Below are 25,304 nucleotides of genomic sequence, written 5' to 3'. Positions count from 1 at the left end.
CTGGGAGAGTATTCCAGGACAGTATCACTGCATGTTTGTCTTATTCATATACTCTTCACAGGGTATACTATACTGGTGGCAGCTGCAAGGCAGGAGGCCGGGAGAGATGGAGCTTCGGCTTGATCCTGCACAGCCTCTCCTCCGTACCTACAGAGGCAAGCAACTGGGCACAGGCAGCTCCAGGAGCCTGGCAAGGTTCAGTGTTAAAGAACCCTTATCCCCGCATATTCATAATCAATCCTATGAAGTGTACAGTTGGTAAGTGTTAAACATTTCAAAACACACAGTGTAATGATTACCTGTGAGAGTTTTCCTTTTTGCCCCACTTTTTTGCTTTCCACCATCTTAACAGCAGCAGTTTCGCACAGTTTTGACACCGATTCCAGTAAAGTGAGCCTGTTATTTGCTGTCTTCCTTCCCCTCCTCTGATTTTATCTATACTTTCTTTTCATTAAGGTTCATACCATATATAAATATGGCCTTCATATTATATGTAAATGTTATGTTTCAGCAAAATCTAATATAACTTCAACTCTGACTACACATAATAGATAATGTTATGACGGTTTAGTAAGAAGGTCGGACAGACTGTAGCGATCAGGCACAGGGCTCAATCAAATGTACTGACCAGAGCCATTTCACATGTTACTGACCCCTTTTATACCCCTTTCTGTTTGTGCTTCCTTCGTTCCCCATGATTCCCTTCCCCTGCACACTGCCTCATCAGTTTGCATAATTCCACCAACCCTGTCCCAATATCCAGGACCCCCAGGGCTGCATCCTTATCAGTTGTGAAGTCAAGGTTGGCCCATCTTTGAAGTGATGCAGTTTCTTGATAGCCCATCAATTAGTGTGACTGACCAGGCTGGTTTCTTGTTATTTTGTCATTCTTGTCATTCTTGTGGTTATTTTTCTCTGTGAGGTCTGTGCCTCTGTATGTTTTGTTTATTGCCTCCCTTTTCTTTAGCATCCCATTTGACAAGGTCCTTGATCAGATAAACTTAGGGGAGCAGACACTCTCTTTCCACGTATCCTTACAGGCAACTTGCATGATTGCTCTGCATAATATAACAACACAGAATGATTTGTTAATACTTTTAAATTTGCATGTTTGAATCCCTCAAACAAAAACCAACCCCTGGTTTTCAACCTCCTTCACTTAATCAATGAACACCCCCCATCCCCATGAGAAAACACATATTGTAATGCAAATGGAAACATTCCCCTAACTGCAAATATTAAACTGTTCACATTAAAGTAGTTATTCCAACCTCTATTAGATTAATTCAACATTCATGCTACACTAGATTTCCCAAACCTGCTGTGGGAAGAAAGCTCTACAAAGTATGTAGCGCTTAGTTTAAAGTACCATTTATTATATACACTAGATTTTACCCCAGAGTCTCACACTTTTTCTTTACACTTGATCATTTCAGTGCACAACAGCTTACCAAAGAACTCCACCTTAGAGTGGAGTTTGGAATTGAATTTGGAAAAGAATTTGGAAAACAAGTCTCTTCTCTTGGATGAGTTCAAGGCTTGATGGTTCTTTCTTCTCCTTCACTATCTCTGGGACTTTGAATCTACTCCCTGGATCTGGATGGTTGCACCACCCCTTCTCACCTACCACTGCTGCACCCAGACTCGCAGAAATTGTAACAAGGGACCTGACCTCATGCTGCAGTAAATGGCAGAGAAGGAAACCCTTCTTGCTCAGTTGCAGCCTGTCTGCAGCAATCCCTGCAGCTACTTGGAAGCCCTAACTAAGGAAGCAAAAAGCATCTAGCTGGCTATGCCAGCGCTGAGAGGACTTCATCTTTTAGCAGGAGCTGAAGGCAAATAGCCAGTGAAAAATCCAAATGAAACCAACATTCTCCTGAAGTATAAATGTTTTCACATTTTCTATATTAAGAAATATATAAATGTATGTCTAACCATATATACATGATTTTAACAGCATCCTCAGCACTATCTGTGATATTACTTCAGTAAGATATATTAGGGAAGTATGTATATATTTTACATACTTAGTCTCTTCATTTTAAGGCATTTTTAAAATGTCTATCTACAAAACATAATAAATAAATAGGGACCATCCAAAGATTTTCAGATTAAAATGACATGATTTATAATTTGAATTATGGCAACAATAGCTGCAAGTATTTTAATGAACTATTCTCCACAAAGATAGGAAAAAAAATTGACCGTATGTGAAACAAAGTAAGAAATTTTACATATTGATTTCATCTTTCTAAGAAAATTATACCAAGCAATGACCTTCGGGCTTTTATATAGGAGAAATAACTATGACAGATAAGATGATGGCTAGGTAAACAATTATTGACACATTAACTTCTCGGTTTTTATATTCAGCCAAACCCAACACAAACTAAACAAACTTAAAAAGATTACGTTTTTTTATTATTATTCTGAAATAAATGCATCGTAGTCTTTCAGTGGTGCAAAACCAGCCATAAAAAGGCATTTCACGTAGTGAAATGCATGCTGAGCTTACCAGAAGACGATTACCACCTAGTGCCTAATGCTGGTATTACCAACGTGGTGGGAGCGAGGGAAGATTCGCACAGCAAAGTAACTCCAACAGTAGGAAATCACTTCTGAATGTGCCATAAGACTACATAACTACTTTCCCACAATTAACTAGCAGCCCAAAAGAATAACATAAAGTATACGTCAAAACTGGCCCAGCCCTAAGAAATTAAAGAAATACTAGAGCCTTTCAAAATGAAAATGTGCAGGTCAGCATTTGGGACAATTCTGTATTGACAGCGGGTTCTTGGCACTACCTTACCCTCTTCCTACGTACTGAGCTGAGTATGGACACTGTCAGACTGACAGGCAAGAATTCAGGTTGGTTACCTGTAAGTACAGAGCAAAGAGAAAACACCAATTCATAATGTGGGAGCTTATTCTCGCTCAATTTGTGGTCACCCCCTGCTTCTTGCTGGATCTGAGTGAAAAATGAAAGCTTTAGAGAAGACACTGACTCTACGGAATGTTACCTTCCATTAACCAGCAAACAGGAGGTTGCTAATGTTGTCTAACAGCTTTCAGACCTGCCGGTGCCGAAGTAAGCATACCATTTAAATACCTACAAGGCAGAGGTGTTTAACCTAAACAGGCGAGATACTGAGAACTGCAAAAAGACGTGGTAAGAAAGAATCCTGTGAGGAACTGCACTCATACAGAGAACTGCTGAAAGACGCTGGCTGGGCAGGTAAAAACATAATCAGTACCACTAAAATCTGAAGAAAAACCAACCAGGAAACTAGCTAGTAGCTTAATGTTCTGCTTAGCGTACATTTCAATGCTGAAGGAAGGTGGCCATACAAAATGTAAACAGGTATTTCTAGGGTGTCATAGTAAGACAATCACAGCGAAGATAACATTTAATATGCATTTGTAAATTTCTACAGAAGATTTAAGTTACATAATACCCTTGCCTTGTATATCCTAAGAAATGCAGGAGAACTACTAAATTTAAAGTTACGTTTTAAATATGTGACTCAGTAAAATCCTGAACTGGATATATCATTAAATCGCTTGCCTTCTGTTTTCCAAATTTGTTTTTCAGATACAAAATATGCTCTCAGAAAAAGCAGCAAAGGCCAAAACAATTTAAAAAATCTAAAGGAAAATATTGGGATTTAAAATGGTGACGAGTCACACTTCAACGTACGCCAAATTAAAACTCTTTTTTATAAAAACCATACACAACTGCCCCGCATAATGGTAAGGTCCTTGTAAGGCCTTTGTGTTTAACATTTGAGGGATACAAATGATTTTCTCCATTGATGTGTGCCTTTAAGAGAGAGATGAAACTCAGGGATTGTTTTGCTTCAGCCATTTTGTATGTCGACGACACAAGCAGGGCTATGAACAGCCATTTTGTGTGTCGACGGCACAAGCGGAGCTGTGAAAAACAACTCCTTAAAAGGAGAAAAATGTGAATCGAGTTTGTGATAGGCTAACCGGTCGTGAAAGAATGTGTGCCCTAAAGTACCTAACCAATGGGGAAAGAGGACAGGACATAAATACCTGAAGTTTTGTAACTAAGAGTGCTCTTTTTGAGAGGCACCCGACTCAGCTGACTCGTTTATTTTGATCCTGAATAAACTGTTATCTTTGCTTCGAAGACTTTGTCCTCTCTACATTTTTATCCGTGAGTGAGTGTTTCTCACAATTTATGTACAAATGCTACTGGTCAACTGTTTTACATATTTTCTCCTTATTCAAGGCAAAGTTGAATAGACCATAAATTTGAAAAGACAATAAATTCCTAAGTGAAATATTGAACTAAAGAAAACACTCCCTCTAAAAGTAACTGCTTTGTTTCGGGAAATATATTTCCAAACCCTACAAACATACCCATAAAATGAATTCTGAACAAAACTGGGAGCTACCTTTGAAACAATTCATATCAGTTTAAGATATCGGTGACATTCTTCAAAGGAAATTGTTAATACACTTCATGGTACACAGGGTACCTGTAAACCCAGTGTATAACTGCTGTTTCTGCAAATAAAAAAAGTAGAAGTCAAGTACATGATGAGATATCGCATGTAAATATCAAACACAGACATGCAGCCTATTCATTGGCCATTTTTCTCACAACTGGAAGATTTTTCCTTCACCTTTGACAATATCTGGATATTCTGTAGGTTATCATAAGAAATGGCTACCCTTTTTAAATAAAAAAGTTTTAGCTGCAATTACTTCATTTTCCAAACAACACTGAGTTGTTTTCATTTGTAAAAGTATTTAACTATTTCTGAAGCCAAAAACAGAGTTAAGTTTTCATCAAATACTTTATTACTTTTCTACCAAACACCATTATACTTACCAAATCCATTAAAACATCTTATCAATCGTCTTTCAGGTAATCATTTAAATAATTTTATGCACATGCTGCAGCACAAAATGCTTCCAAAATACTGTATTTTACAAAAATGTGTACTTTTAAAATTTCCTTTCAAATCTGATGCATATTATACTTACCTACATATTTTGCTTGAAAAGGCATGGTATTACTTCTGTAATCCCGCTGTTGACATACAAAAATCCTGCATGTGGCCATACACTAGGTCCAAAAAACGAGTATGCATTATCTTCTCAGTTAAAGGGAAATGTTAAAGGGAAAGGATTTGTTCATAACCTCAATGGTGAGTCATAGAAAAAACTATTCTAAGGGTTCTTGAAGTTATTTACAAACTATGCACTGCTTTACTGTACACACACAACAACAACCCAACCAAGTGTCCAGACGAAGAAGAGGAATGAGTGACAGTAGGGGACTAGAGAGACTACTGAAGATCAAAATAATATTTTTTGAACATTGAATACAGTTGGTTTTTTTTCTGTGCTTATGAATCATGGTATCAGTAGCATTTCTTGTATGTTTGTAACATTTAAAATTCCTGTGACATGACACAGAAACCCAGCAAGTGCTGGGAGCTGTACATGCACAAAATAAAGAGCCATTCCCATTCTCAGTAGAAGCAAGCAGTACTTCAGTACGCTTTAACTACACACATAACAGAAAAGCAGACAGACGGCAAATAGTTCTTTAATGACTTAAATGAGAATACTGCACATTGTCACAAAAGACAATGGTGATATGGCAGTAGAAACTGATTTTTCTCTTTTCATTGCGTGTTGAGATGACTAGTTTTAATCAACTTAATGGCAAAAAAGTGTTTTACACCAGAGTTAAAAAACTCTATTTTATGAAACGATTTCAACATTTAACAGACTGACTCTGTAAGTGTTACAGTCCACTGAATCTTGAGTTGCTATTGCAGTCAGTTTTCATTACATTGTTTTCTTTTGACATTAAATTTCCAACCCATTACACTTCAGAAACACACAACAGCCGCCTTCTGAATTGAGAAACAGAGCTTACTGATATAACTGTAAAAGGAAAGAAAAAGTTTAAATATTACAAAATACTGTAGCTACTAAGAAATTATTTACAGAGTATTTTGCAGAAAGCTAATAATAGCATGTTTTCTGTTGGTATCAGTTAAGAAGGCAACTTCTCACAGATCTGACTCATACAGGTTCTGTATATATTTGCAAAATCAATAAATATTTGATATTTTCCATAACACGGGATTAAAGAACCTCAAAACAGTCTAAAAAAGGTGATAAGATTTAGAAAATTGGACCATTTCAGGAAGAGGTTTAAAAAAACCTCAGTGATCTGCCTTCATCACCAACTGTGATAGAATAATTTCACACGTAGTACAGACAGACTACTCCCAAATGCTGATCTGCCAGATCAGGGATGGGTAGTATGAAGTACAATCTCAGTTCCTCAAAAACTTCAAACATGCTTTTGTATTCTGCTGGACTTAGCCCTCACACATCCTCATGTTCACAGGAAACACATTAAAAAACCTCAAACTAACAAACAAATTTAGTTGTGAAACTCCTAATATTATAGCAGCTTGTTAGTCACACTTAGGTGTCTCTTCAGTGGTAGTCAAAATTTTAGAGGGTAGAAAAAGTATCTTGTTTTACTCAAGAATTACAAATGGTCCCATCTGCAAAAAGCCCATTTTATGTCAACAGCTTCTGTTCTAGTCAAGATTCTGCAGTGCAGACAATGCCCTAATACCTTACCCAAGTCAATGGGAAACAATGATATCCAGGATTTTGCAAAATCCAATGCTACTGACTCAAGTAGAAGCAATGATAGCACCTACAGTAAATTCATTACATGTTAACCCTCAATATAGCTAATGAGCTGCTGACACATGCTAAAATAAGACTAGTTCTCTCTTGATCTCAAGAAAGTGAGTGTAACCTGTCTGGATCTGAAGAAAGCATCATAAAGTAATTTTACGGAAATATTTTCAACTTGATTTGAAGTAAAAACAAAGGTACCAAAGTATGCAGCAATTACCTCTAGTATATCCCCAATTAATGAAAATCAACATTTTAAATGGCAATCTTCAAGAAGAAAGGTTGAGTCACCCAACACAGAAGGTTTGAGGTACTTTCTCATAGATAAGGAGATAGTTAAATATTGTGATTGAAGATCTAGTAAAGGTAATTGAAGTGAAACCTAACACTACAACCTAGCATGTTAACTGCATAATTATGTATAATTCAGGAAATAGTTAAGCTACCTTGATGATGCAATATGAAAACTCTTTCAGCCACAGGTAGTAAGTTATAGAGATTATAAAGAGATTGTCTCTGCTCTGATCTCTTATGCCTCTTACTCCTATTTTTTCTTTCTTCTATACTTTTCACTGAATTCCTAGATTTCTCTACTTAATATGTTTAGCATTGCAGTCTTCTATTTTTCTGTAGAGATAGTGCAGATTTCTCTTCTGGTGTTGGCTTTTAAAATAGAATCATAGAATGGTTTGGGTTGGAAGGGACCTTGAAGATCATCGAGTTCCAGCCACCCTGCCATGGGCAGGGACGTTTTCCACTACACCAGGTTACTCAAAGCCCCATCCAGCCTGGCCTTGAACACCTCCAGGAACACAAGTTCTCTGGGCAAGCTGTTCTAGTGCCTCACCACCCTCAAAGTGAAAAACTTCTTCCTAATATTTGATCTAAAGCTGGCCTCTTCCAGTTTAAAGCTATTCCCCCTCATCCTATCACTACATGTCCTTGTAAAAATTCCCTCTCCAGCTTTCTTGTAGGCCTCCTTCAGACAGCAGAAGGCTGCTATAAGGTCTCCCTGAAGCCTCCTCTCTTCCAGGGTGAACAACCCCAACTCTCTCAGCCTGTCCTTGTAGGAGAGGTGCTACAGCCCTCTGATCATCTTTGTGGCCCTCCTCTGGACCCACTCCAACAGGTCCACGTCCTTCTTGTGCTGATGACTCCAGAGCTGGATGCAGTATTCCAGGTGGGGTCTCACCAGAGAAGTGTAGAGGGGCAGAATCACCTCCCTTGACCTGCTGGCCACACTTCTTTTGATGCAGCCCAGGATAAGGTTGGCCTTCTTGGCTGCAAGCACACGTTGCTGGCTCATGTTGAGCTTCTCATCCACCATCACCCCCAAGTCCTTCTCCTCAGGGCTGGTCTCAATCCATTCTCCACCCAGCCTGTATTTGTGCTTGGCAGGCCTGGTGTCTAAGAAAGAGTCCCATGGGTGAAAGAATATTTCATGCCTAGATTTTTTTCTGAAAACTATTAATAAAAATAACTCTCCTAAAACCACTGGTGTACTTTCAGTATGATCAATTCTAAAGGTCTTGTCAGTCTCAGCTCACACCTAAATGTTCTTTAAAGATCACAATGATTTCTTCTGGTTAACTAATTCTGGGGAGACCTACCTGGCAGCATGTGGTCTCTTTGCTGGCCACCCTTCCAAAAGACCCACTACCTTGCTCCATCTGCACCAGAGGAGCATGTACTCTGAATATGATAGAGAAGAGCTGTGTTTCTGAAATAACAAGCCAAGAGTCTATAAATGGCTGCAAAAAAGTTCAAATGGGACCGTGAAATTTCAGAAAACAGCAGTCAGAAGAGGTTGACTTCCTACAAGGAAAGAGAGTAAGAACAGGCTGTAATTGCTGGCTACTATTGTTTCTAATCAGAGGACCACTAAGTGCCTCTAATTGCTGCCAGCTGCTCAGCAGAGGTCAAAAAGGCAGACTGAACGTTAGGAACTATTAAGACAGAAATATAGTACAAAATAAAGAAAATGGTCACGTATATAGCACCTGCAAAAGGATGTTCAAATGTAGAAAATGACTTGCATACAAAAAATAACTACATAGCAGCCACCAGCCTGTGTTTACCCAGATCCCCCTTTTTGCCTTAATGGAAGATGCGTGTGATGTTTGCCTTTTTCCGACATCATCAACCTCTCTTGATCGCCATGAGCTTTCAAAGATGATAGAGTGGCCCCACAATGACACCGACCGGCTCCCTCATCACCCTTAGGTGTATCCCATCTGGTCCCATAGATTTCTGTATGTCCAGTACACTTCAGTGCTTCTTTAGTCTATCTTCCACTGCAGGTAATGATCCATTTCCTCAGGCTGTGCTACTAGGTGACGGGACCTCGGAGGCCTGGGAGCAGATTAAATTAAAAAAAAATACAACAGCAAAACAGTGCAAAGAAGGCATTGAGGCCTTTTCCTTATCCTTTGTCTCTAGGTTCCTTTTCCCCTCTGAGCAGTGGCTCCACATTTTCCTTGCGTTTCCTTTTGCACTTACAGAAGTCCCTCTTGTTACCCTTCACATCCCTTGCTAGTTTCAGCTCCAGCAGAACTTTGGCACTCCTAATTTGATCCCTGTTTATAAGACTATTCATACCCTTTGCCCTGGTTGTCAGGTCCCTTTTGGTCAATGTTCAGGACAGGATCTTGGGTGAGATGGAACTTTATCACCAGGACACTCCAAAGAGTTAGTACACACACTTGTCCCCCAGGAACTAATGAAGTAAGCTGCTTTCAACTCAGATCCATTAGTCAGAAAGGAAATGCATTTAAAAGACTCCATGGTAAAAAATGCAGTTTTCTCCTTACCCATTTAATTAGGGACTTTCCACAAGTGGTAATAATATAAACTAGGACTATATGAAATACAATTTTCCTGCAGAACCTCTCTGAGTGGTGAAATTCCTCTCCTTTCCTCCACAAGGACTGATGCAAGTTTGGAAATGGGGAAGTCTCTGTCACAACAAGAGAGCGAACAAAGGTTAAAAAAAATTAGTCTAGAGCTTAACATAGCTTTCAGAAAAATAATTCTATTCTTTCTTGGTGGGTAAATTCAGCTACAGAGAAAAGAATTATTCAAGGACTTCTTCAGAAGCTATCTCCATTGCAATGTTTTTTCATACCTGGACATGACCACATGCATTTAACTGAGGCTGAGACAGTCCTGATGGCAATTTTGAAATTCGTGCAGCCCAGAAGAAAAGTTTTGCTCCTGATATAATTCTGAACATGTGTATCCATACTGATCACAAAATCACAACCCTGAGCAACAGCATTACCTGTTTTCTCGTGGTCAGAAACAAAAATTGGTACCATAGACCCACAAGAAGAAAACCTTCACCCTTTCCACTAAAATAATGACTTCTTTTTCTACCCATCCTTTCTTTCTTGCCTTTTGCATATGATTACCGCATTTTTTCAATTTTTTCATTTTTTTCAATTTTTTTTTGTTCATTTTCTTGATTGCTGTATGAGTCATACATACGGATTAAAAAGTTGTTGCCGTACAGAGGCCATTCTCTCAGACTGTGAAGATGTTTCGGTAGGTCATATTTGCACTCCAGACCACTTGAACCATGTCCCTTTAAATAAATGTTTGTATGCTTATTTGCGAATAAAGAGGGAATTTGATTGGAATCTGACTAGCTGAACAGGGATTATAGAACAGCATGCTTTAGTTCAGAATTTTCTTTACATTTTGAATGTAAATTAAGAAATTTTGTTCAAATTCCATTTGAACAAAACACGACATCTGGTTTTGTGAGACAAAGAGTCTGAGATCACATATGACAGAAAGGAAACCGGCTTTAAAAACCTCAGAGACCTTTATAAACAATGAGAGATACTTTAAAATTCAGAAAGATCTCTGAAACCTAGCTTTTTTGTACACATGACAAACATTAAAAGCACCAGGGAAATGTAAAGAAACATTCATCATAATACTGTTAAGATTCACCAAAGGACTTTCAGGAATAAAACTACACAGGAAGTTACTTCAAAACAGGTTGAATTTCTACTGAAAACACACACAAACAGTAATTTTGGTTTCATGTTTGCTCAGCTCAAGTGTCTTTCATTTATAAATTACCATAGTGGCAGAGCTCTACCTTAGGGAAAAAAGCACAACCCTATCCCAGAAACGTGCATATATTATATATGCAAATACACAGCTTTCTATTGCCTTACAGGTGACCACATTTGTCTATGTCTATCTGCAGTCCTACATTACTTTTGGAGGCAAGAACCATCTATGTCCTGTCCTTGTACAATGCCCACAGTTATAGGGGTTTGGTCCACAAATGACAGTAATATAGACAGTGAATGATCATCATTTCCTTGATTTTTCCTATTTGAGGAATGTCAGGAATCAACTGGAGTTGACTTGTGGTGATGACAGTGCAAAGTAAATACAGGTAAGTAAGAGAAGTGCAACTGGTATGCACATGGACGTTCAAAATGTAGCCTTTTTTAAAAGGGGATCCAGAACAGTACCAGAAATCCAGTGGCAGCCTTTCAAAGACTTTTTTCCTGCCTATCAGGTTGTCTAAAATCCTCAGTGAAGGACGAGGGAAACTTACAAATGCTGGTATGGAAACCTAGTTAGCATCCACGACGTTTTTATTACCAGTAACAAAAGCAATGGTGTACCAGCTGGTATTTCAGACTGTCCAGTACTTCAGGTTTAGAATCTTAGATGAAATGCCAAAGAGACTGAACATGGTACTGCAATACTGTGATAAGGCTGATAATATACAAGTAAATAGATCTTAGTTTTGAGGCTGATCAAAGACTGCACATTCAGCTGTTTCTAAGGTAATAAATTGATTTGTACCTTTAAATAGATCTTCCTTAAGAAATAGTTTTCACTGTTATTTTCCAGCACGTATAAATGTCTATGTAAGGATTTTACATACTAAAAATAAGTTTATGCAAATATCTCCTCCCAAGAGAGACACCTCAATATACAAGGAAAATTCGGTTCTTCCTTAGGGTAAAAAAAAAAAAAAGTCTAGTTTATTTCCAATATTGTGACAGTTTGGATAAATACACTGCAAATAAATTATTAGTTAAAAATAGGAAACAAAGGAGAAGAGTAAATGAAGTTCCACAGGCACCTGGGTAAGAATTTAGGTTGTTTAATATATATTCATAAATGACCCGGGAAATGGGGGTGAATAGGAAAGTAACAATGTTTACTCATGCTAGGAAGTTATTGAGGTAGTAATGCTAAGAGCTGACTGTGAAGAATTTCAGGAGGCTTTTATAGGACTGAGTGGCTGGAAAATAAAATGGTAAAATTGGTGTCAATAGATGTAAATAATACACAGGGGACAAAACATACATAAATACATATATGAAAAGTGACAGGTTCGGAGCTCATCATTTTCACTCAGGAGCAAATCTTGGTGTTATGTTAGATCTTGGTATTAGTTCCATGAAAACATGGATTCAGTGCTCAGGAACAGTCAAAAAAACCCCCAGATCAAATTGTTAGAAAATACTGGGAAAGGAATAAATAACATACTTTTGCCACTGTACAAATTCAGGGTTTGTACCTTGAATACCTTGTAGAGCACTGGTATTGTCACTTGGAGTAGAATATTTACTTGGAAATGGAAGAAATACAAGAAAGCAAGAAGGATGATCAAAGGTATGGAATGGTTTCCACAGAAGACACTGAGTAGCCTGGGACCCTTCACTCTGACTGAGGAATGGCTGAACGGAGATAGAATAGAGGTCTACACATCAGGAAGGGCAGGGAGAATATGGGATTGACTGTCTACATCTTCTTCAAAAACAAGAACAAAATGCCGTATATATGAAGCTAGGAGACGACAAGTTCAGGAAGTTAAAAAAATCCCCAACACATGAAAATAGGACAAGAAGAACATCTAGCTCATGAATCCCCTTACTGTTAAAGGTTAGGAGAATATTAGGGGAAAGTATAATATTCACTTCTCTTTTTCTTATACTCTTCTCTCAGCACCTGCTCACGGACTCTACCAGAAACAGGACAATGGACTAGGTGGACCTTTGGTCTGACCAAGTACAACCATTCCTCTGCTCTTAACACTTTTTCCACTTTTGGATAATATTTTTCCATGTGTTAATGATGTCATAGGCTAATTCTAAAGTAATTCAGTTACAAGAGGAAGGGGGACTAGGAAATGAGAAAATCTGGGGAGAGAGAAAAAGGAAAATTGCTATACTGCGATCAACTCTTCCATGAAAACACCTTTCAGTGACAATGTCATTATACCAATCTTCTGGTTTTGCAATAAAGGGAATAGTTACCTTTGCAAGATGAAAAAAGTACTCCAGATATAGGAAGACTTGAAAGTTTCAGCACACTTGGTCCTGCAATGATTATTAGATCTTTATGTGAAAGGTTCTGTTTTAAAAGGAATATTCAGATTTAGACTCTGATGTTTAAGTCCAGAAATAGTTAAGATAAGGCTAACCTTTTAGCTGAGGAGCTGTTTGCACTTCTTTCTCTGAGAGAGAAAGAAGACGAGGGGAATAAATTGCTTACAATTCCTATACAAACAACAAATATTGCCTGATTTAACAAAGGACAGCAGACATTCTGTTGAGGAGACTAATAAAGGTGCTGAATTATATAACTCAAACAGAGAACACATTTTGTGAGAGCTGTAAATAATGTAGAAGAAAAGTTGCTGATAAACAGGGAGCTGGAACGTTTGGTAAATTGAGTAAAGCAGACTCAATATGTATTGAAATCGATGAGCAGAAAAAGATGTTTGTAAGAACAGCAAAGTACAGATTTTTCTTACAGGTTGTGCAGTCACTATTCTCAAAAACAAAGACTTTGAAAATGACTTAATGTTTATGCTCAGTGGATAACTGATTGGAGCTCTATGCACAAAAACGTTTAAGAAAGCATACGGGTAGTTTAATTCTAATGCTCATAGTTTAAGAAGGAGGTAGAAATGTTGGAGACAGTTCAGAAGGAATCACAAGTTCAAATAAATATTGAAAAATATGCCTTACAGTGGGAGACACCAGGATCATAACATGTTCAATTTATCAAAACAACAGGGAGCAATTTGATCATGTTAACTATGAGAATGCGGAGCTCTTTCATCTGAGAGGTAAAGACCCTGCAAGATCTAGTGGCATAAAGCTACAGTTGCCTTGATTTCATCTTGGGAGAGAAAGGATTTATCCCAACCATTTACTCCAGGATAGTTCTGGCACTTTTCTTATGTGCAATTCAGAGGACCAAAATTAGAAGCCTGAATTTCTTGAAGTCAATGCAGAGAGTGGCAATTCACTCCAGAGTGGCAATTCAAAGTGCATAAATTCAATGCCTAAATACACTTCCCTGCTTTGTATCACACAGCAGCAGCCCCAAACACAGACAAAAAGCAAGGATGATTGAGCATTTGAACAAATTGTTAACAGTTCTGTGGGATTATTTTTAATATTATTTTTAAACCAATAATACATGATTTTTCTACCCCAAAAAATAAAAAAGGAGAAGGAGCTCTGATTAACCGTACCTATCAGGAATTTCTATGGTTTTTGTCATCCAGAATGTCAGACTAGATGTTCCCATGAGCCCTCTTGGCCTTCAAATCTATGCCTTATTAAGAAGGGAAAACAAATGAATTTCACAAAAAAGCACCTAGCGTTTTATTATAACATATTTTACCATGTGACTGTTCACACACAGTGAGATTTGCTTAAACAGTTGTCAGAAAGCAAACATGCTCTTTTGGCCACAGGTAAGTGGCAGTAGATCATAAGCCATTCACAACCCAAATATTTTTTTACAATGCAATTGAGATTACACGTTACTGAAATCTTATGTGGCCAGTGTCTAAAAGATGCAGGCAAGAAGTTGCGTTATCAACCTTTTGGAAGTTAAAAAAGTAAACGATAGGTTTCAGTCTCCCTGCAATGGATCTGTGTAACTCCTGCTCACTCTAAGGGCAATTAGGCTCACTCAAGGGGAATAGTAAGATTTTTGTCTTTTCAGCTACCAGTAATGGCTGGTGGCAGGCTATTGAGGAGAAATAGCGGGATATTAAAATGGCATGTATTGATGGCAGCTCACTCATCAAGATCACAGCATATCTACGTGCAGCTTACTACAAAGAAACTAGGAATAGCCTAAACAAGGAGCAGCCTACACTCAGACTGTTTGATGCCATAGTTCCAAGTAAAGGCCCTGTGATGAATTCCTTGTAGTCTGAAAATTAAGCTGGTTACCACCTTTTGTTCTCCTTGCTTAAACCTGCTGTCAATCCATAAAACAGCTCTCTTTCCTATGTCTAACAGCTAATTTGTCTCAAGTCTTTCCTAAATTCCTTGCTGATTTTTTTTTTTAAATGTTCAAAAATCAATGTATTCACATGTTTCTCATTGCTTTGAAGAACTAGCATATATATTTGTCAGGCAAGCTTTCCCTTTATGAAAACCAGATTGATTCCTTCCTATTTTTCACAGTCTTTCAACAAAGACAGACCTACCAGCGTTTAGTTCCCAAGGTATTCCCTAAAGCACTTTGTTTAAAGAATTATGCTACATTTCTGACCATCCATTCCTCTGTCACCATGGCTGATTTAAATGGTAAGTTTCATACTACGAGCAATTTTGTATTTTAATGTCTTTGGAACTCTTACACAAGTATTATCTGGCTCAGGGCATTTAGTTCTATTCAGTTTTACAATTTGTTTCAAAGAAACTTCATACTGACACTTCAGTTTGATAGAATTTTTTCAGACTTACCCTCTTTTGTCCTTTAAAGACTGTACTGAGATATTATGATGTTGCAAGTTTCTCTTCAAAATATTTTTGTACTTTATTACTTCAGGTTTCCAAAGATTTCATCATTTGTGCATGACTTCCATTTTCTGAAGGATGCCCTAATAGCTTCCTTCAGTTGTCTGTTTAACCAAGTCAGTGTTTTTCCTGTTCTTTTAGACTCTTAGTACTTCACCATTAAAATGGGGATAATAATTATGTGCTTGTGTTGCAAGGTAATTTATGAAGATGTATTTATGAGGCTCCATACTTAATTCTGAAGTAATGAAGTCTATAAAAAGATCACGATAGAATCATCTGAAGTCAGAATATCTCTGAATTTCAGACAATTCCTGAGACTAACATTTTGGGGAAAATATTTTAAATGTTTAAATTTATTTTTAATGTAAAGTAGAGACATCACCTCCTTCAGTTTTACTTGTAGCTTCTGTGAACTCAAAATGCTCTAAACTACTCATTAAGCTTATAAACAATGTGGAGGCCAGTGATGCAGTTATTACAGGTAAAACTGTTGAGTCCCTACGTATTGTGTTCTCCAGTTCAAAAAAGCATTTTTATCAATAAGTATTTATGAATATTTGACATACCATTGCTAGTTCTAAATATCCCATTGTAAATGTGTAAAATATGTCAAAACAGTTTCCTTATCTCTTTTATCAGAAGCTGACAACAGCATGGGGAACTAAGCAGACCAGCTGATTCACCACATCTTATTATCCTGGTATCCAAATGCTCACCCTTACCGACATACGTACACACATCATACATACGTCAGGGCTCCTTGCCCTTGAAGGGTGAGCTACTTGGCATTTATCAAAAAGCAGTATCCTACTTATGGCCAATATCCTGGAGCAGATGCAGACTTGTAGCTTAATACCTCATGTAAAGAGCATATTCTTAAAGACTGTACTGGCTTTGTGTTTATTTATCTGCCAGTTCCACTGTGCCCCCTAACTCCCTCTTGTCCAATTTCAACCAAATTTGATCATGCTGATGTGAAAATAGCACCTGGGTACAGGATAGAAACCTTATTAGCATCCCTTCTGAAAAAAAAAAAAGAAAAGAAAAGAAAAAGGAAAAAAAGCAGGGAAGGCTCAGCCCTTATCCATTCTGTGGCAAATAATCATTCAGCACTTCCACAGCTCTGAACGGAGGAGATGCTGCCTTCTCTCCAGTCATACATATATATGGGGTTTAAGTAGCAGATTAGACTGCTTTGAGTAACATTTATGGGAGGGAACACAGGACACTACTGTTGGCTTGCTATAGAAGGTATAGGGAGGAGATGAGAATATTGTCAGCAGGCTTAAGGTACATAACACGGACCTGAAAATGCCGTGTATGCAGTTGCTGATGGGAGGACAATGTGGCATTTTCAACGACAACAAAAAAAGAGTTCTTGCAACTTCTGTTAAACTTGTGGAACTCATTGCCGAAGGATAATATGGATGTCGAAATGGGCTCAAGAGACAACTGAATGAGGCACAGACACGAAATTCAAGAGACACAGAAGAGCAATCCTTTGAGGGTTACTAAAATGACAAAACCACATCGAGTTTAGAAACTTTCTGCGGGTAAAAATAATTGAAAGCTGAGATACTGTTCATGGAAAGCACCACATATGACTTCTATATACAGATACCTAAGGAAAATTAAGATAAGGGAAATACTGGAGAGAGGATACTGCGTTAGATGAGCCATTGGACTGATTTGCTATGACTGTTCTTAAGTGAGGGTATTGAGGATATTGGGGATGGGAAGAGAAGTTGAAGCTATTTTAGTAAGCAAATGTAGGTGATGTAGAGCACAAATGAGTAAGAAGCAAAATTGTATTAGTTTTATTGCCAAAGAAAAAATAATTAAAAGCAACTAATAATAGATTCATAACATTAAAAGCATTGGGAATTGCATTGAGATGATGCTGGGATAGTGATACCATCTGAATATTTCATCATAATGATGCCAAGGAAGGTATTACAATAATTCAAGCATTATGATGCAATTATATCTTTGGACAAAGGTTTGTAGGGTTTTGGTGATCTGTAAGCGTAAGTAATTCTTCATGGTCATTAACCCCCACTTCCTAGTGGATGTGCTTGCACTGAAAGGCCAGGATCTCCCCGGGCATATTCCACCAAACACAGAGGAGGTTATAGCACCAACCTTTGCTCTGTTCCAGCATGGTGCTGGTGAAAGAGAAAGCACGGCCAGTCAAAAGGCTGGGACAAGGATGCCCTCATTACCGTGCACGTAGTGCCACTGCCACAGTGCGAAGGAGGAGTGGAGTCAAAGACAGGAGGGGCAGAAGCAAAGGAGGGCCAGGCAGGGGTTAAATGGCACCAGACCAGGCCAGGTGTCAGCTGTGCAGAGAGGCATGAAAATATTAGAGATGTGACAAAATTGTTGATGCCTGATTTCATATTTTTAGTACTGTATTTCAATACTACTTAGAACTGCTTTCTTACTGCAGTATGGTATGTGTATACGATCCTTAACTTTAGGCAACAAGACAAGCTTTGCCTGTAATATGCAAAAGCGTTTTCTTTCTACTTATTTTGTTTACTCCACAGAAAAAGAAAAAAAAAAAAGAAAAACCTTTTACTGAAAAAAAAACCATCTCCAAAAACAATGTCTGTGCACCATTCTGGATAAGCACCTGCATTAACTATATTTGGACAAATACATTAAAAACAGTTTAAAACAAACGTACTTTCCTGGCTGAAGTTCATGGCACTTTTCCACTAAAAGAGTTTGGAAATAAACATTTCTTGCAATTTCTTATAAGCATGGCTTGTTAAAAAAAGGCTTACACCACTCTCTTAAAGTAGGGCAGGGAAATGAGAACAGTCCCAACTGAATAATCTGAATGAAACTTTAATTGCAGTTTCAAGATCCTGTGCACTGAAAAGAGCTCATCATCTCCAAAGGCTGGCAAAGTGTTCCTAGACTCACCAGTCTCTTAGTATTACAAACCCTACAAAACTGAATAGCCACATAAGAAAGTTTTAAAATAGGCAATCTTGAGGTTCACACATAACCACCAAGAACTAGTTAGTTTACCTAAAGTAACAAAGTTGCTGGATTTGGGGAAAATTTTAGAGTGTTTCAACATATAATGTGCACATACGCACATCTATGTACTTGACTTCAAAAGAAGTGTTGATTTGTTCTGACGGTCAACAGAAACTTCAATTATTTTGAGATCTTTTGTCTCTAATTCAGAACTGTTGCCAGGTGTAAGGCAGAAGGATGCAAAACATGATGGAAGCAGGGGCACACGTCTTACAAGCTCTCAGGAAAACTCTTTGTGTTATTTTATCCTCCACATGCAAGTCAGTCAGTCTGAAGCATCTGAAAGCACTCTCAATGAAAAACAGATACAAGTTACTGTTATGACTCCCATTTAACATATGGAAGGAAGGAATGATTAAGTCGTTTGTAGAGAGCAAGGGACTACAGAATTAGATACAGTCCACCAGACTTCAGCAATTCAAATAATAACACAGAAGGAAACTATACACACCTTATCCAGAGAGAAAACTGCAAACTGAAGTAAAAAATGCTATTTTTTTTTTTCATGAAAAGAGCTCTGTTTTCCTTGTTTCCTTAGAGAATTTTCCCATTTATTTTCAAATCAAACAGATGATACAGGACATGTTCTACCTTTTCTACCATACACTGTAAAATCACAATTGTCATTACCTGGATTTTTTTCTTGTCTTATAATGACTATGGTAGGGAGTACACTACTTGAGAAGTTTGCAAGAGTTGCTGCAACTGGTACAGATGATTAAAACACACCGCAAATAAACACAAAAATATTTCTCAATTGTTTTTGTTAATTACTTATTCCATGGAAATAATGATTTTCACTGGGTGTTTTTGTCTTTTAAAAACGGTGGCTTGTGATCTTACATCCCACATTACAACAGGTGTTTAAAACACTAGGACTCCAGGAACCGAAGTGTTTTATTTGTGAAGCTGTATGTGGAGAGGTACTGCTCAGCCATCATACCAGCATTCTTCAAAGAAAGTATCCGATTCCATTATGTGATCTCATTGTTTCTACTATTTTAAATGCCTGTACAAAGGCATATTTCTCCTACAAACAGAAGCTGCTTTTTTTTCTAGCTTGTCATGGGAGATTTCAAAGAACATACTACATGTTACATACAGTAACATTACTGCAATTTCAAAATAAATAAACTGTATATACAAAAGTATAATAACCAAACCAAAACCCATATAATTTAAAATCTTATCAACTGAAATACTGCAATCAAATAATAAAAAACAAGTAAAGGCACACATATATAATGGAAATAACATAAACAATTTTTTCTGTCTTTTCAGGTAAGTGATCAATTTGCTAAGCCTTTACTTTCAGGTATTAAAAAATCTTTTCATATTCAAATAAGTCCAAATAAATTCATGGCTCATATTTTCAAATAAAGTCCCATCATTATCAAGACATAAACCAATCGACCTGTTATCTTGCAACTAAATCAACTGAGTCCGAGTTTGTTTATTTTATCAGAAAGTAATCTACTCACAAGTGAACCTTCCCTTGGAGACCAGGCACATTTTGTGCCTTATGAGACAAAGTAAAAGCGATTCAGCTGCTTAGTTATAGCTGACTGATGCCATTTTGGTTTCCCTAGAGTATTTATCTGATATATCTCTATGGGGCTGACAGATACAACACAAGACACTCTTCTGGACTGGCAGCAGGAACCCAGACAAGATAATCTACGGTGCCTGTAATGCTACTAAACACTTCGGTTTAAGTACTTGAATGACTGTATCACTTGGGCAAGCTCCAAATTCGCTGCTCTGTCCTGTACTCCACACTTTTGTTTATCTGAAGTACTTTGTCTCCAAGACGGTATATTGGGATTCTCAGTTCCCATGGCTTCTTTTTGTTGGGCTTTGGCAAAGAAGCTGAAAGTGCACAGAAGCTTTTGTGGAACTGTTTGCGAGGTGGCACATCCAGTTCCTATTCTTAATTTAATTACAAAACTGTGTCTGATATATCCTTCCTACCCCTCACCCCCGAGACACATGCCACACAGAATCCAGCCTTCCGCTCCGTTTGCCCACAAACAGTTCAGTGACTAATTTTCCCATATCCCACCCAGAACTTTTAAGGCCCAACGGACAATCATCTCTTCACATCTCTATAAGGTTTGGGAGTCACTTTTCCTATGTCTCCATGAAACACACACAGACTCCACATTGCCTTTCCTGCTATGCTGTACTGCCCAGGTGAATTACAGCACTCCCCCCCCTCTTCACCACTTCCTTCCCTTATCTCACAGGGCATTAGGTCAGAGCATCTCCTGCTTCAAAATACGAATACTCACAATCGGCTGGTGTCTCCCCTAAACCACCCCAATGTACTCACAGGGTCTGGGTGTCCACCGGAAGGCTGGGAATGAAGTGGATGTCCCTGCAAGTGATTTTGTAGTCATCCCAGTCGGAACACTCGCAGAAGGCTGAAGGACACCTTTCTGTGCCCTGGCTGCACAGCACCAGCACCAGCAGCAACTGGAAGGCTACCGGGAGGCACAGCATCTTCCGCCGCCCGCTCCCGCTCTGCCCCTCGCTTCTCCCAGGGGAAGGGAGGAGACACCGGAGCCGCAGGAGCAGACGATGCCGCCCCGCCGGGAGAAACTGCTCGGGAAAGGCGGCACCTTTGCTGGACAACGCTGCCTCCTCCCTAAGCGGGGACAAGAAAGGTCTCAGCGAACCCTGCGCGCCCTCTCCCGCGGGCAGGCTCCGGCCCCTCGCCTCGGCCATCCCTCCCCGCCCCGCACGGACCTGCCCCCTCGCCCCGCTCCTCCGTACCCCTCCCGCGGGGTCCCCCCGGGACTGTTCCCCGGCAGCGCTTGTTCCCCGCCGCTCACCGGGGCAGAGCCGTCCGGGCTCCCGCCGCCCGGGCACCGCCGCTCCCCCCCGCAGCCGGCGGGTTCCCAGCGCAGCCGCGGGGCGCCGGGGCCACCTGCCGAGGGCGGCGGGGACTGCGCGGGGCGAGCGAACTCCCTGCCCAGGCCAGCCGGGGAAGGGGCGGCCGGGTACGGGCAGCGGGACGGACGAGCCCGCCGAGCCGTTTCCGAAGGCGGCGGTGCGGCGTCTTACCCCGAGCATCTCTTCTAGCATCCCCGCAGCAGGGAGGAGGGAGAGGGCTGTGTAAGCGCCGTACTAACTCACCTGCAAAAGCAGTGGAGTTAAACCGGATCTTTACACAGAGTAAAATTCACGAACTGCGAAGTAGAAACGCGCCAAATGTAAAGCAGTTAAAAAAAAAAACAACACTGAAAATTCAAAAGACTGGTTTTGAAAATCACATGATAAAAGACAGCAAAATGAAGAGGAGAAAGTAACATTTTCCACATGACCAGAAAAGATGAAATCCTTTCACCAAAGAGAAAACAGAGCAAAAAAATAATCCAACCTTGAGAGACATAAGGTGGAATTATTGCCACTTGAAGTAGCAACCTACTGCGGTCACTGTTAGGGACACAGGTTTACAATGCACATGGCACAGAGGTTCCCATACTGAAGCTGTCATACCTGTGTCTGACAGACATAGTAAGATCTGAAAAAATCTGGGTAATACGCATTTAACTCTGGGTTTCTTCATAAACAAGAGATACTTTTGCTAAAAACAAATATTTAAAAGTAGTGAGAGAAAAAAAGATATATTATTGTTTAATTCAATGAGGCAGTAAAGTTCTTTAATACTTTGCCTCAATTCCTTTAACTTTTTTTTTCTTTCAACTAAATGCCAGTGTTTTCTCCTTCATGTAGATTTTTTGCATGAAAACAAGAAAAATGTCAACAAAAATGTAACCTTGGGAGGAGGAAACTTGAAAAAGTAACCTACTCAAAGTAAAAAATTAGATCACAATCTTCTTGGATAAATAGCTCCTCTCCAGCCAGATCAGAGTTACCCAAAAGTTATGAGTACAACACACCAGATATTATTTTATTTTTATATAGCTCTTTAAAAGTAATTTAAAAGTTCATTAGTATGTGTTTTCTAAATATAATGGCCTCAACATATTTTTTTAAGGTGAGAAAATAATACTATGCCCATAAAGAAATAAAATATATATCCTGATCTTGCAGACATGTTTAGATTGTGTGTAAGTGCGGAACCCTATCAGATACATATACCCTGTTTAGGATAGGGTTATCATTAGGGGTGACCCAGTGAGGGGACAAGCTGAAGCTTGTGCCCTAGACAACTTCACACTGCATTGCATGGAATTCCCTTGGGAATACTGGCTGTCCCATGCCCCACTCAGTCATGTCCTTCTGGCACACTGCTCATATCTGTAACTCACCATGCAGCCCTAAGAGCCACCACCCGCCACCCCTTTTTGGTGCCCATACCAATCTGACTAGCTAAAAATGAAGCCACAGGCAGATCACTGAATTTCAAGGCTGATGAACAAGGGAGCTGCACACTCCACTGAGGCACAGGCAAGGGAAAAGGTGTGACTCACTGTTGTCATGTCAGACATGGAGCTCTGTGCCTGTTCACCACTTTGGTCAGTGCTAAGGGAGACTCCAGTACAGTGTAAGCCAGACCAAGTCACTGGAGGCTGCTATAAATGTGTTCAGACTTGTGATCTGTCAGCAGTGGGATCATGTTCTTTCCCAGCCGAGGGCTAATGACAAATTTCATGAAGAAGAAAGCCACAAGCTAGTACAGGTTCCGAGGGTGGAAGCACACCTATTTGTGGGCTGCTACCTCATCCCATCCCATCCCATCCCATCCCATCCCATCCCATCCCATCCCATCCCATCCCATCCCATCCCATCCCCTGTGGAAGCTAACCATACCATATCCTGTGTGGCATATTAATTCAGGGTCAGCAGGTGCAACATTACCACAGTTGCTACAATCTGCAAAACAACCTACTGATTAATCTACTCCTCATTATTGACCAAGACATCCAGAGCAATATTGCCTGGCATTTATGAGGCATCTCCTACCTTCCCGTTTCAGGGACCACAGACAAGACACACATTCTCATGCATCCATCATACCAGTTGTGGGACAGAATTGTATCATTTCTTAATACTCAAAGACCTTACTAATCTCAGAGGGCAACTCATAAGAATGGGGGCCAAGGTTGTGGTGTAAGCTTCCTTACTGTGTGCTCCATACAATTCCACTGATCCTTCTCAGATCTGGAAACACCACCTCAGCGCCCACTCATCCTGCAGGGAGACACTTACCAGGATCTTCAGGACTTTCCTCCTTATTTTCTCTCATGCTGTTGTGGTTTTCATGACTTAAACTGCTGTAGCCACATGGCCATAATTTTTAAAAATGAATGAAGATACATCAGAGACCAAACAAAACTAGAAGTTTAGTGGAGTTAGGCTTGCCTTGGGTCCTCTACCAAAAGGGAGTAATCAGCCACTTAATAAATGTGCTACGTGTTACAAAAATCAGATAGTGCTACAGCTGCCTACAGGGTTTTCCCAGGATATCAAAATTCTCCACTGGTTTTCTTATTCTTACTGCCAAAGTATCCAGCTTTTCCTGGGGACACTGTATGCTGTGACACAGGCTGACACAGAGACTTGCAAAGCCATCTAGCAAAACAAATGTATCACCAAAGGAATCTCTGTCTTCTTTTGGACCAAGTCTCTTAGCTGTCATGAGTCTATTTTATACCTGATTTCCAGTTAGTGGGTACAAGCCATAGCTGTTTCATCCAGCAAACAACATTGCCTGACACTGTCCAGTGGCAGCTTGTCAGCTTTGAGCAGCAGCATTAAAATCCTTTTCCAGCTTAATATCTGTTTTCTCACAACCATTCTTGATGACCTAATATGACTCAGAACACAACAGAGAAGACCTTACTTTTCATGACATGGCCTGGTTAGCAGGAAGAGACAAGGGATGTGTATCCCCTCTTTAATGACAGTACTGCTGGGGTGATTTGTTGCAACCTCTTGTGTGTAGTCTCTTACAACTCCCCTCTCCCCCACTTTTACTCCAACTTCAGCATTACTTTTTATGTATCACTGTGTGTGGACTATGCAAAGGAATAATAGTTTTATTGGTGGGCAGATAAGTAGTCCCAAGATTTGAGTCATTTCAGTGGGTTTTCATAAATCAAATCATACTCATTCATTTGGTGTACTAAAGGTATCCTTATGCTACTTACCTTTACTAATAGGCTACCCTGCATTAGCTACTCCATAGTAATTGTGTTTCAGGCTCTTAAACTAGAGAAAGGGTAATTTGTTTCATTGCTCTTTCACTGAGGGCAAAGTATTTTGAATTACCTTTTATTTAGTAGGAAAGAGAGCATGCATGTAGATATTGGCATTAGAAGCTCTGGCATGTCAACAGTTCTGTAGCAGCAGTGGTAGTCCAGAAAAAGTTAATGGAAAGAATAAATGTCTTCCCAGCTCTTTCTAAGGGATCAAAAATGGCAACTATAAAAGATAGCAGACTGAAGAAATGGCAAGACTGATACTGAAATTGTAGAAGTTCTGAGCAGATTTCAAAACAGGGAAGAACTGCTTAATGTATGGTTTCTGGGCTTGAACCCTGAATGAGAGAAGCAAGGGACCCCTCTTGTTCAAGGCCTGAACAAGTTGCCAAGAACAGGCAACTTCAACCTGGGAAGAGCTCCAGGTCTGGATGCACTGCCTCGTGGGTTTTGAGACTTGGCTGGCAGGTTCTGAGCCAGGAACATCAACAGAAAGAGTTTGGGGGAAAAAAGGACTGTTGCTAACCACATGGTATTTCACAGGCACTGGCCTTAGAGCACA

At 39.5% G+C, this 25,304-nt stretch overlaps 1 protein-coding gene across 3 annotated transcripts in view; it reads right to left on the bottom strand.

Annotated features, from left to right (window-relative positions):
- TSHR (thyroid stimulating hormone receptor) overlaps positions 1–21,074 on the bottom strand; it is a gene marked incomplete at both ends in the record, with an annotated part of 75,252 nt that extends 54,178 nt beyond the window's left edge. For all 3 annotated transcript variants that reach the window (XM_082485389.1, XM_082485390.1, XM_082485391.1), the window contains one exon: positions 20,905–21,074. In XM_082485389.1, the coding sequence (XP_082341515.1) occupies positions 20,905–21,074 (170 nt within the window). The remainder of the gene's footprint in view (positions 1–20,904) is intronic.
- Between the last annotated feature and the right edge of the window lie 4,230 nt (positions 21,075–25,304).

This window comes from Vanellus vanellus (genome assembly GCF_965231255.1).
Source record: "Vanellus vanellus genome assembly, chromosome: 6".
Classification (NCBI taxonomy): Eukaryota; Metazoa; Chordata; class Aves; order Charadriiformes; family Charadriidae; genus Vanellus; species Vanellus vanellus.
The sequence above is the reverse complement of the archived record's forward strand: the minus strand, read 5'-3'. Positions and strand labels throughout refer to the sequence as shown.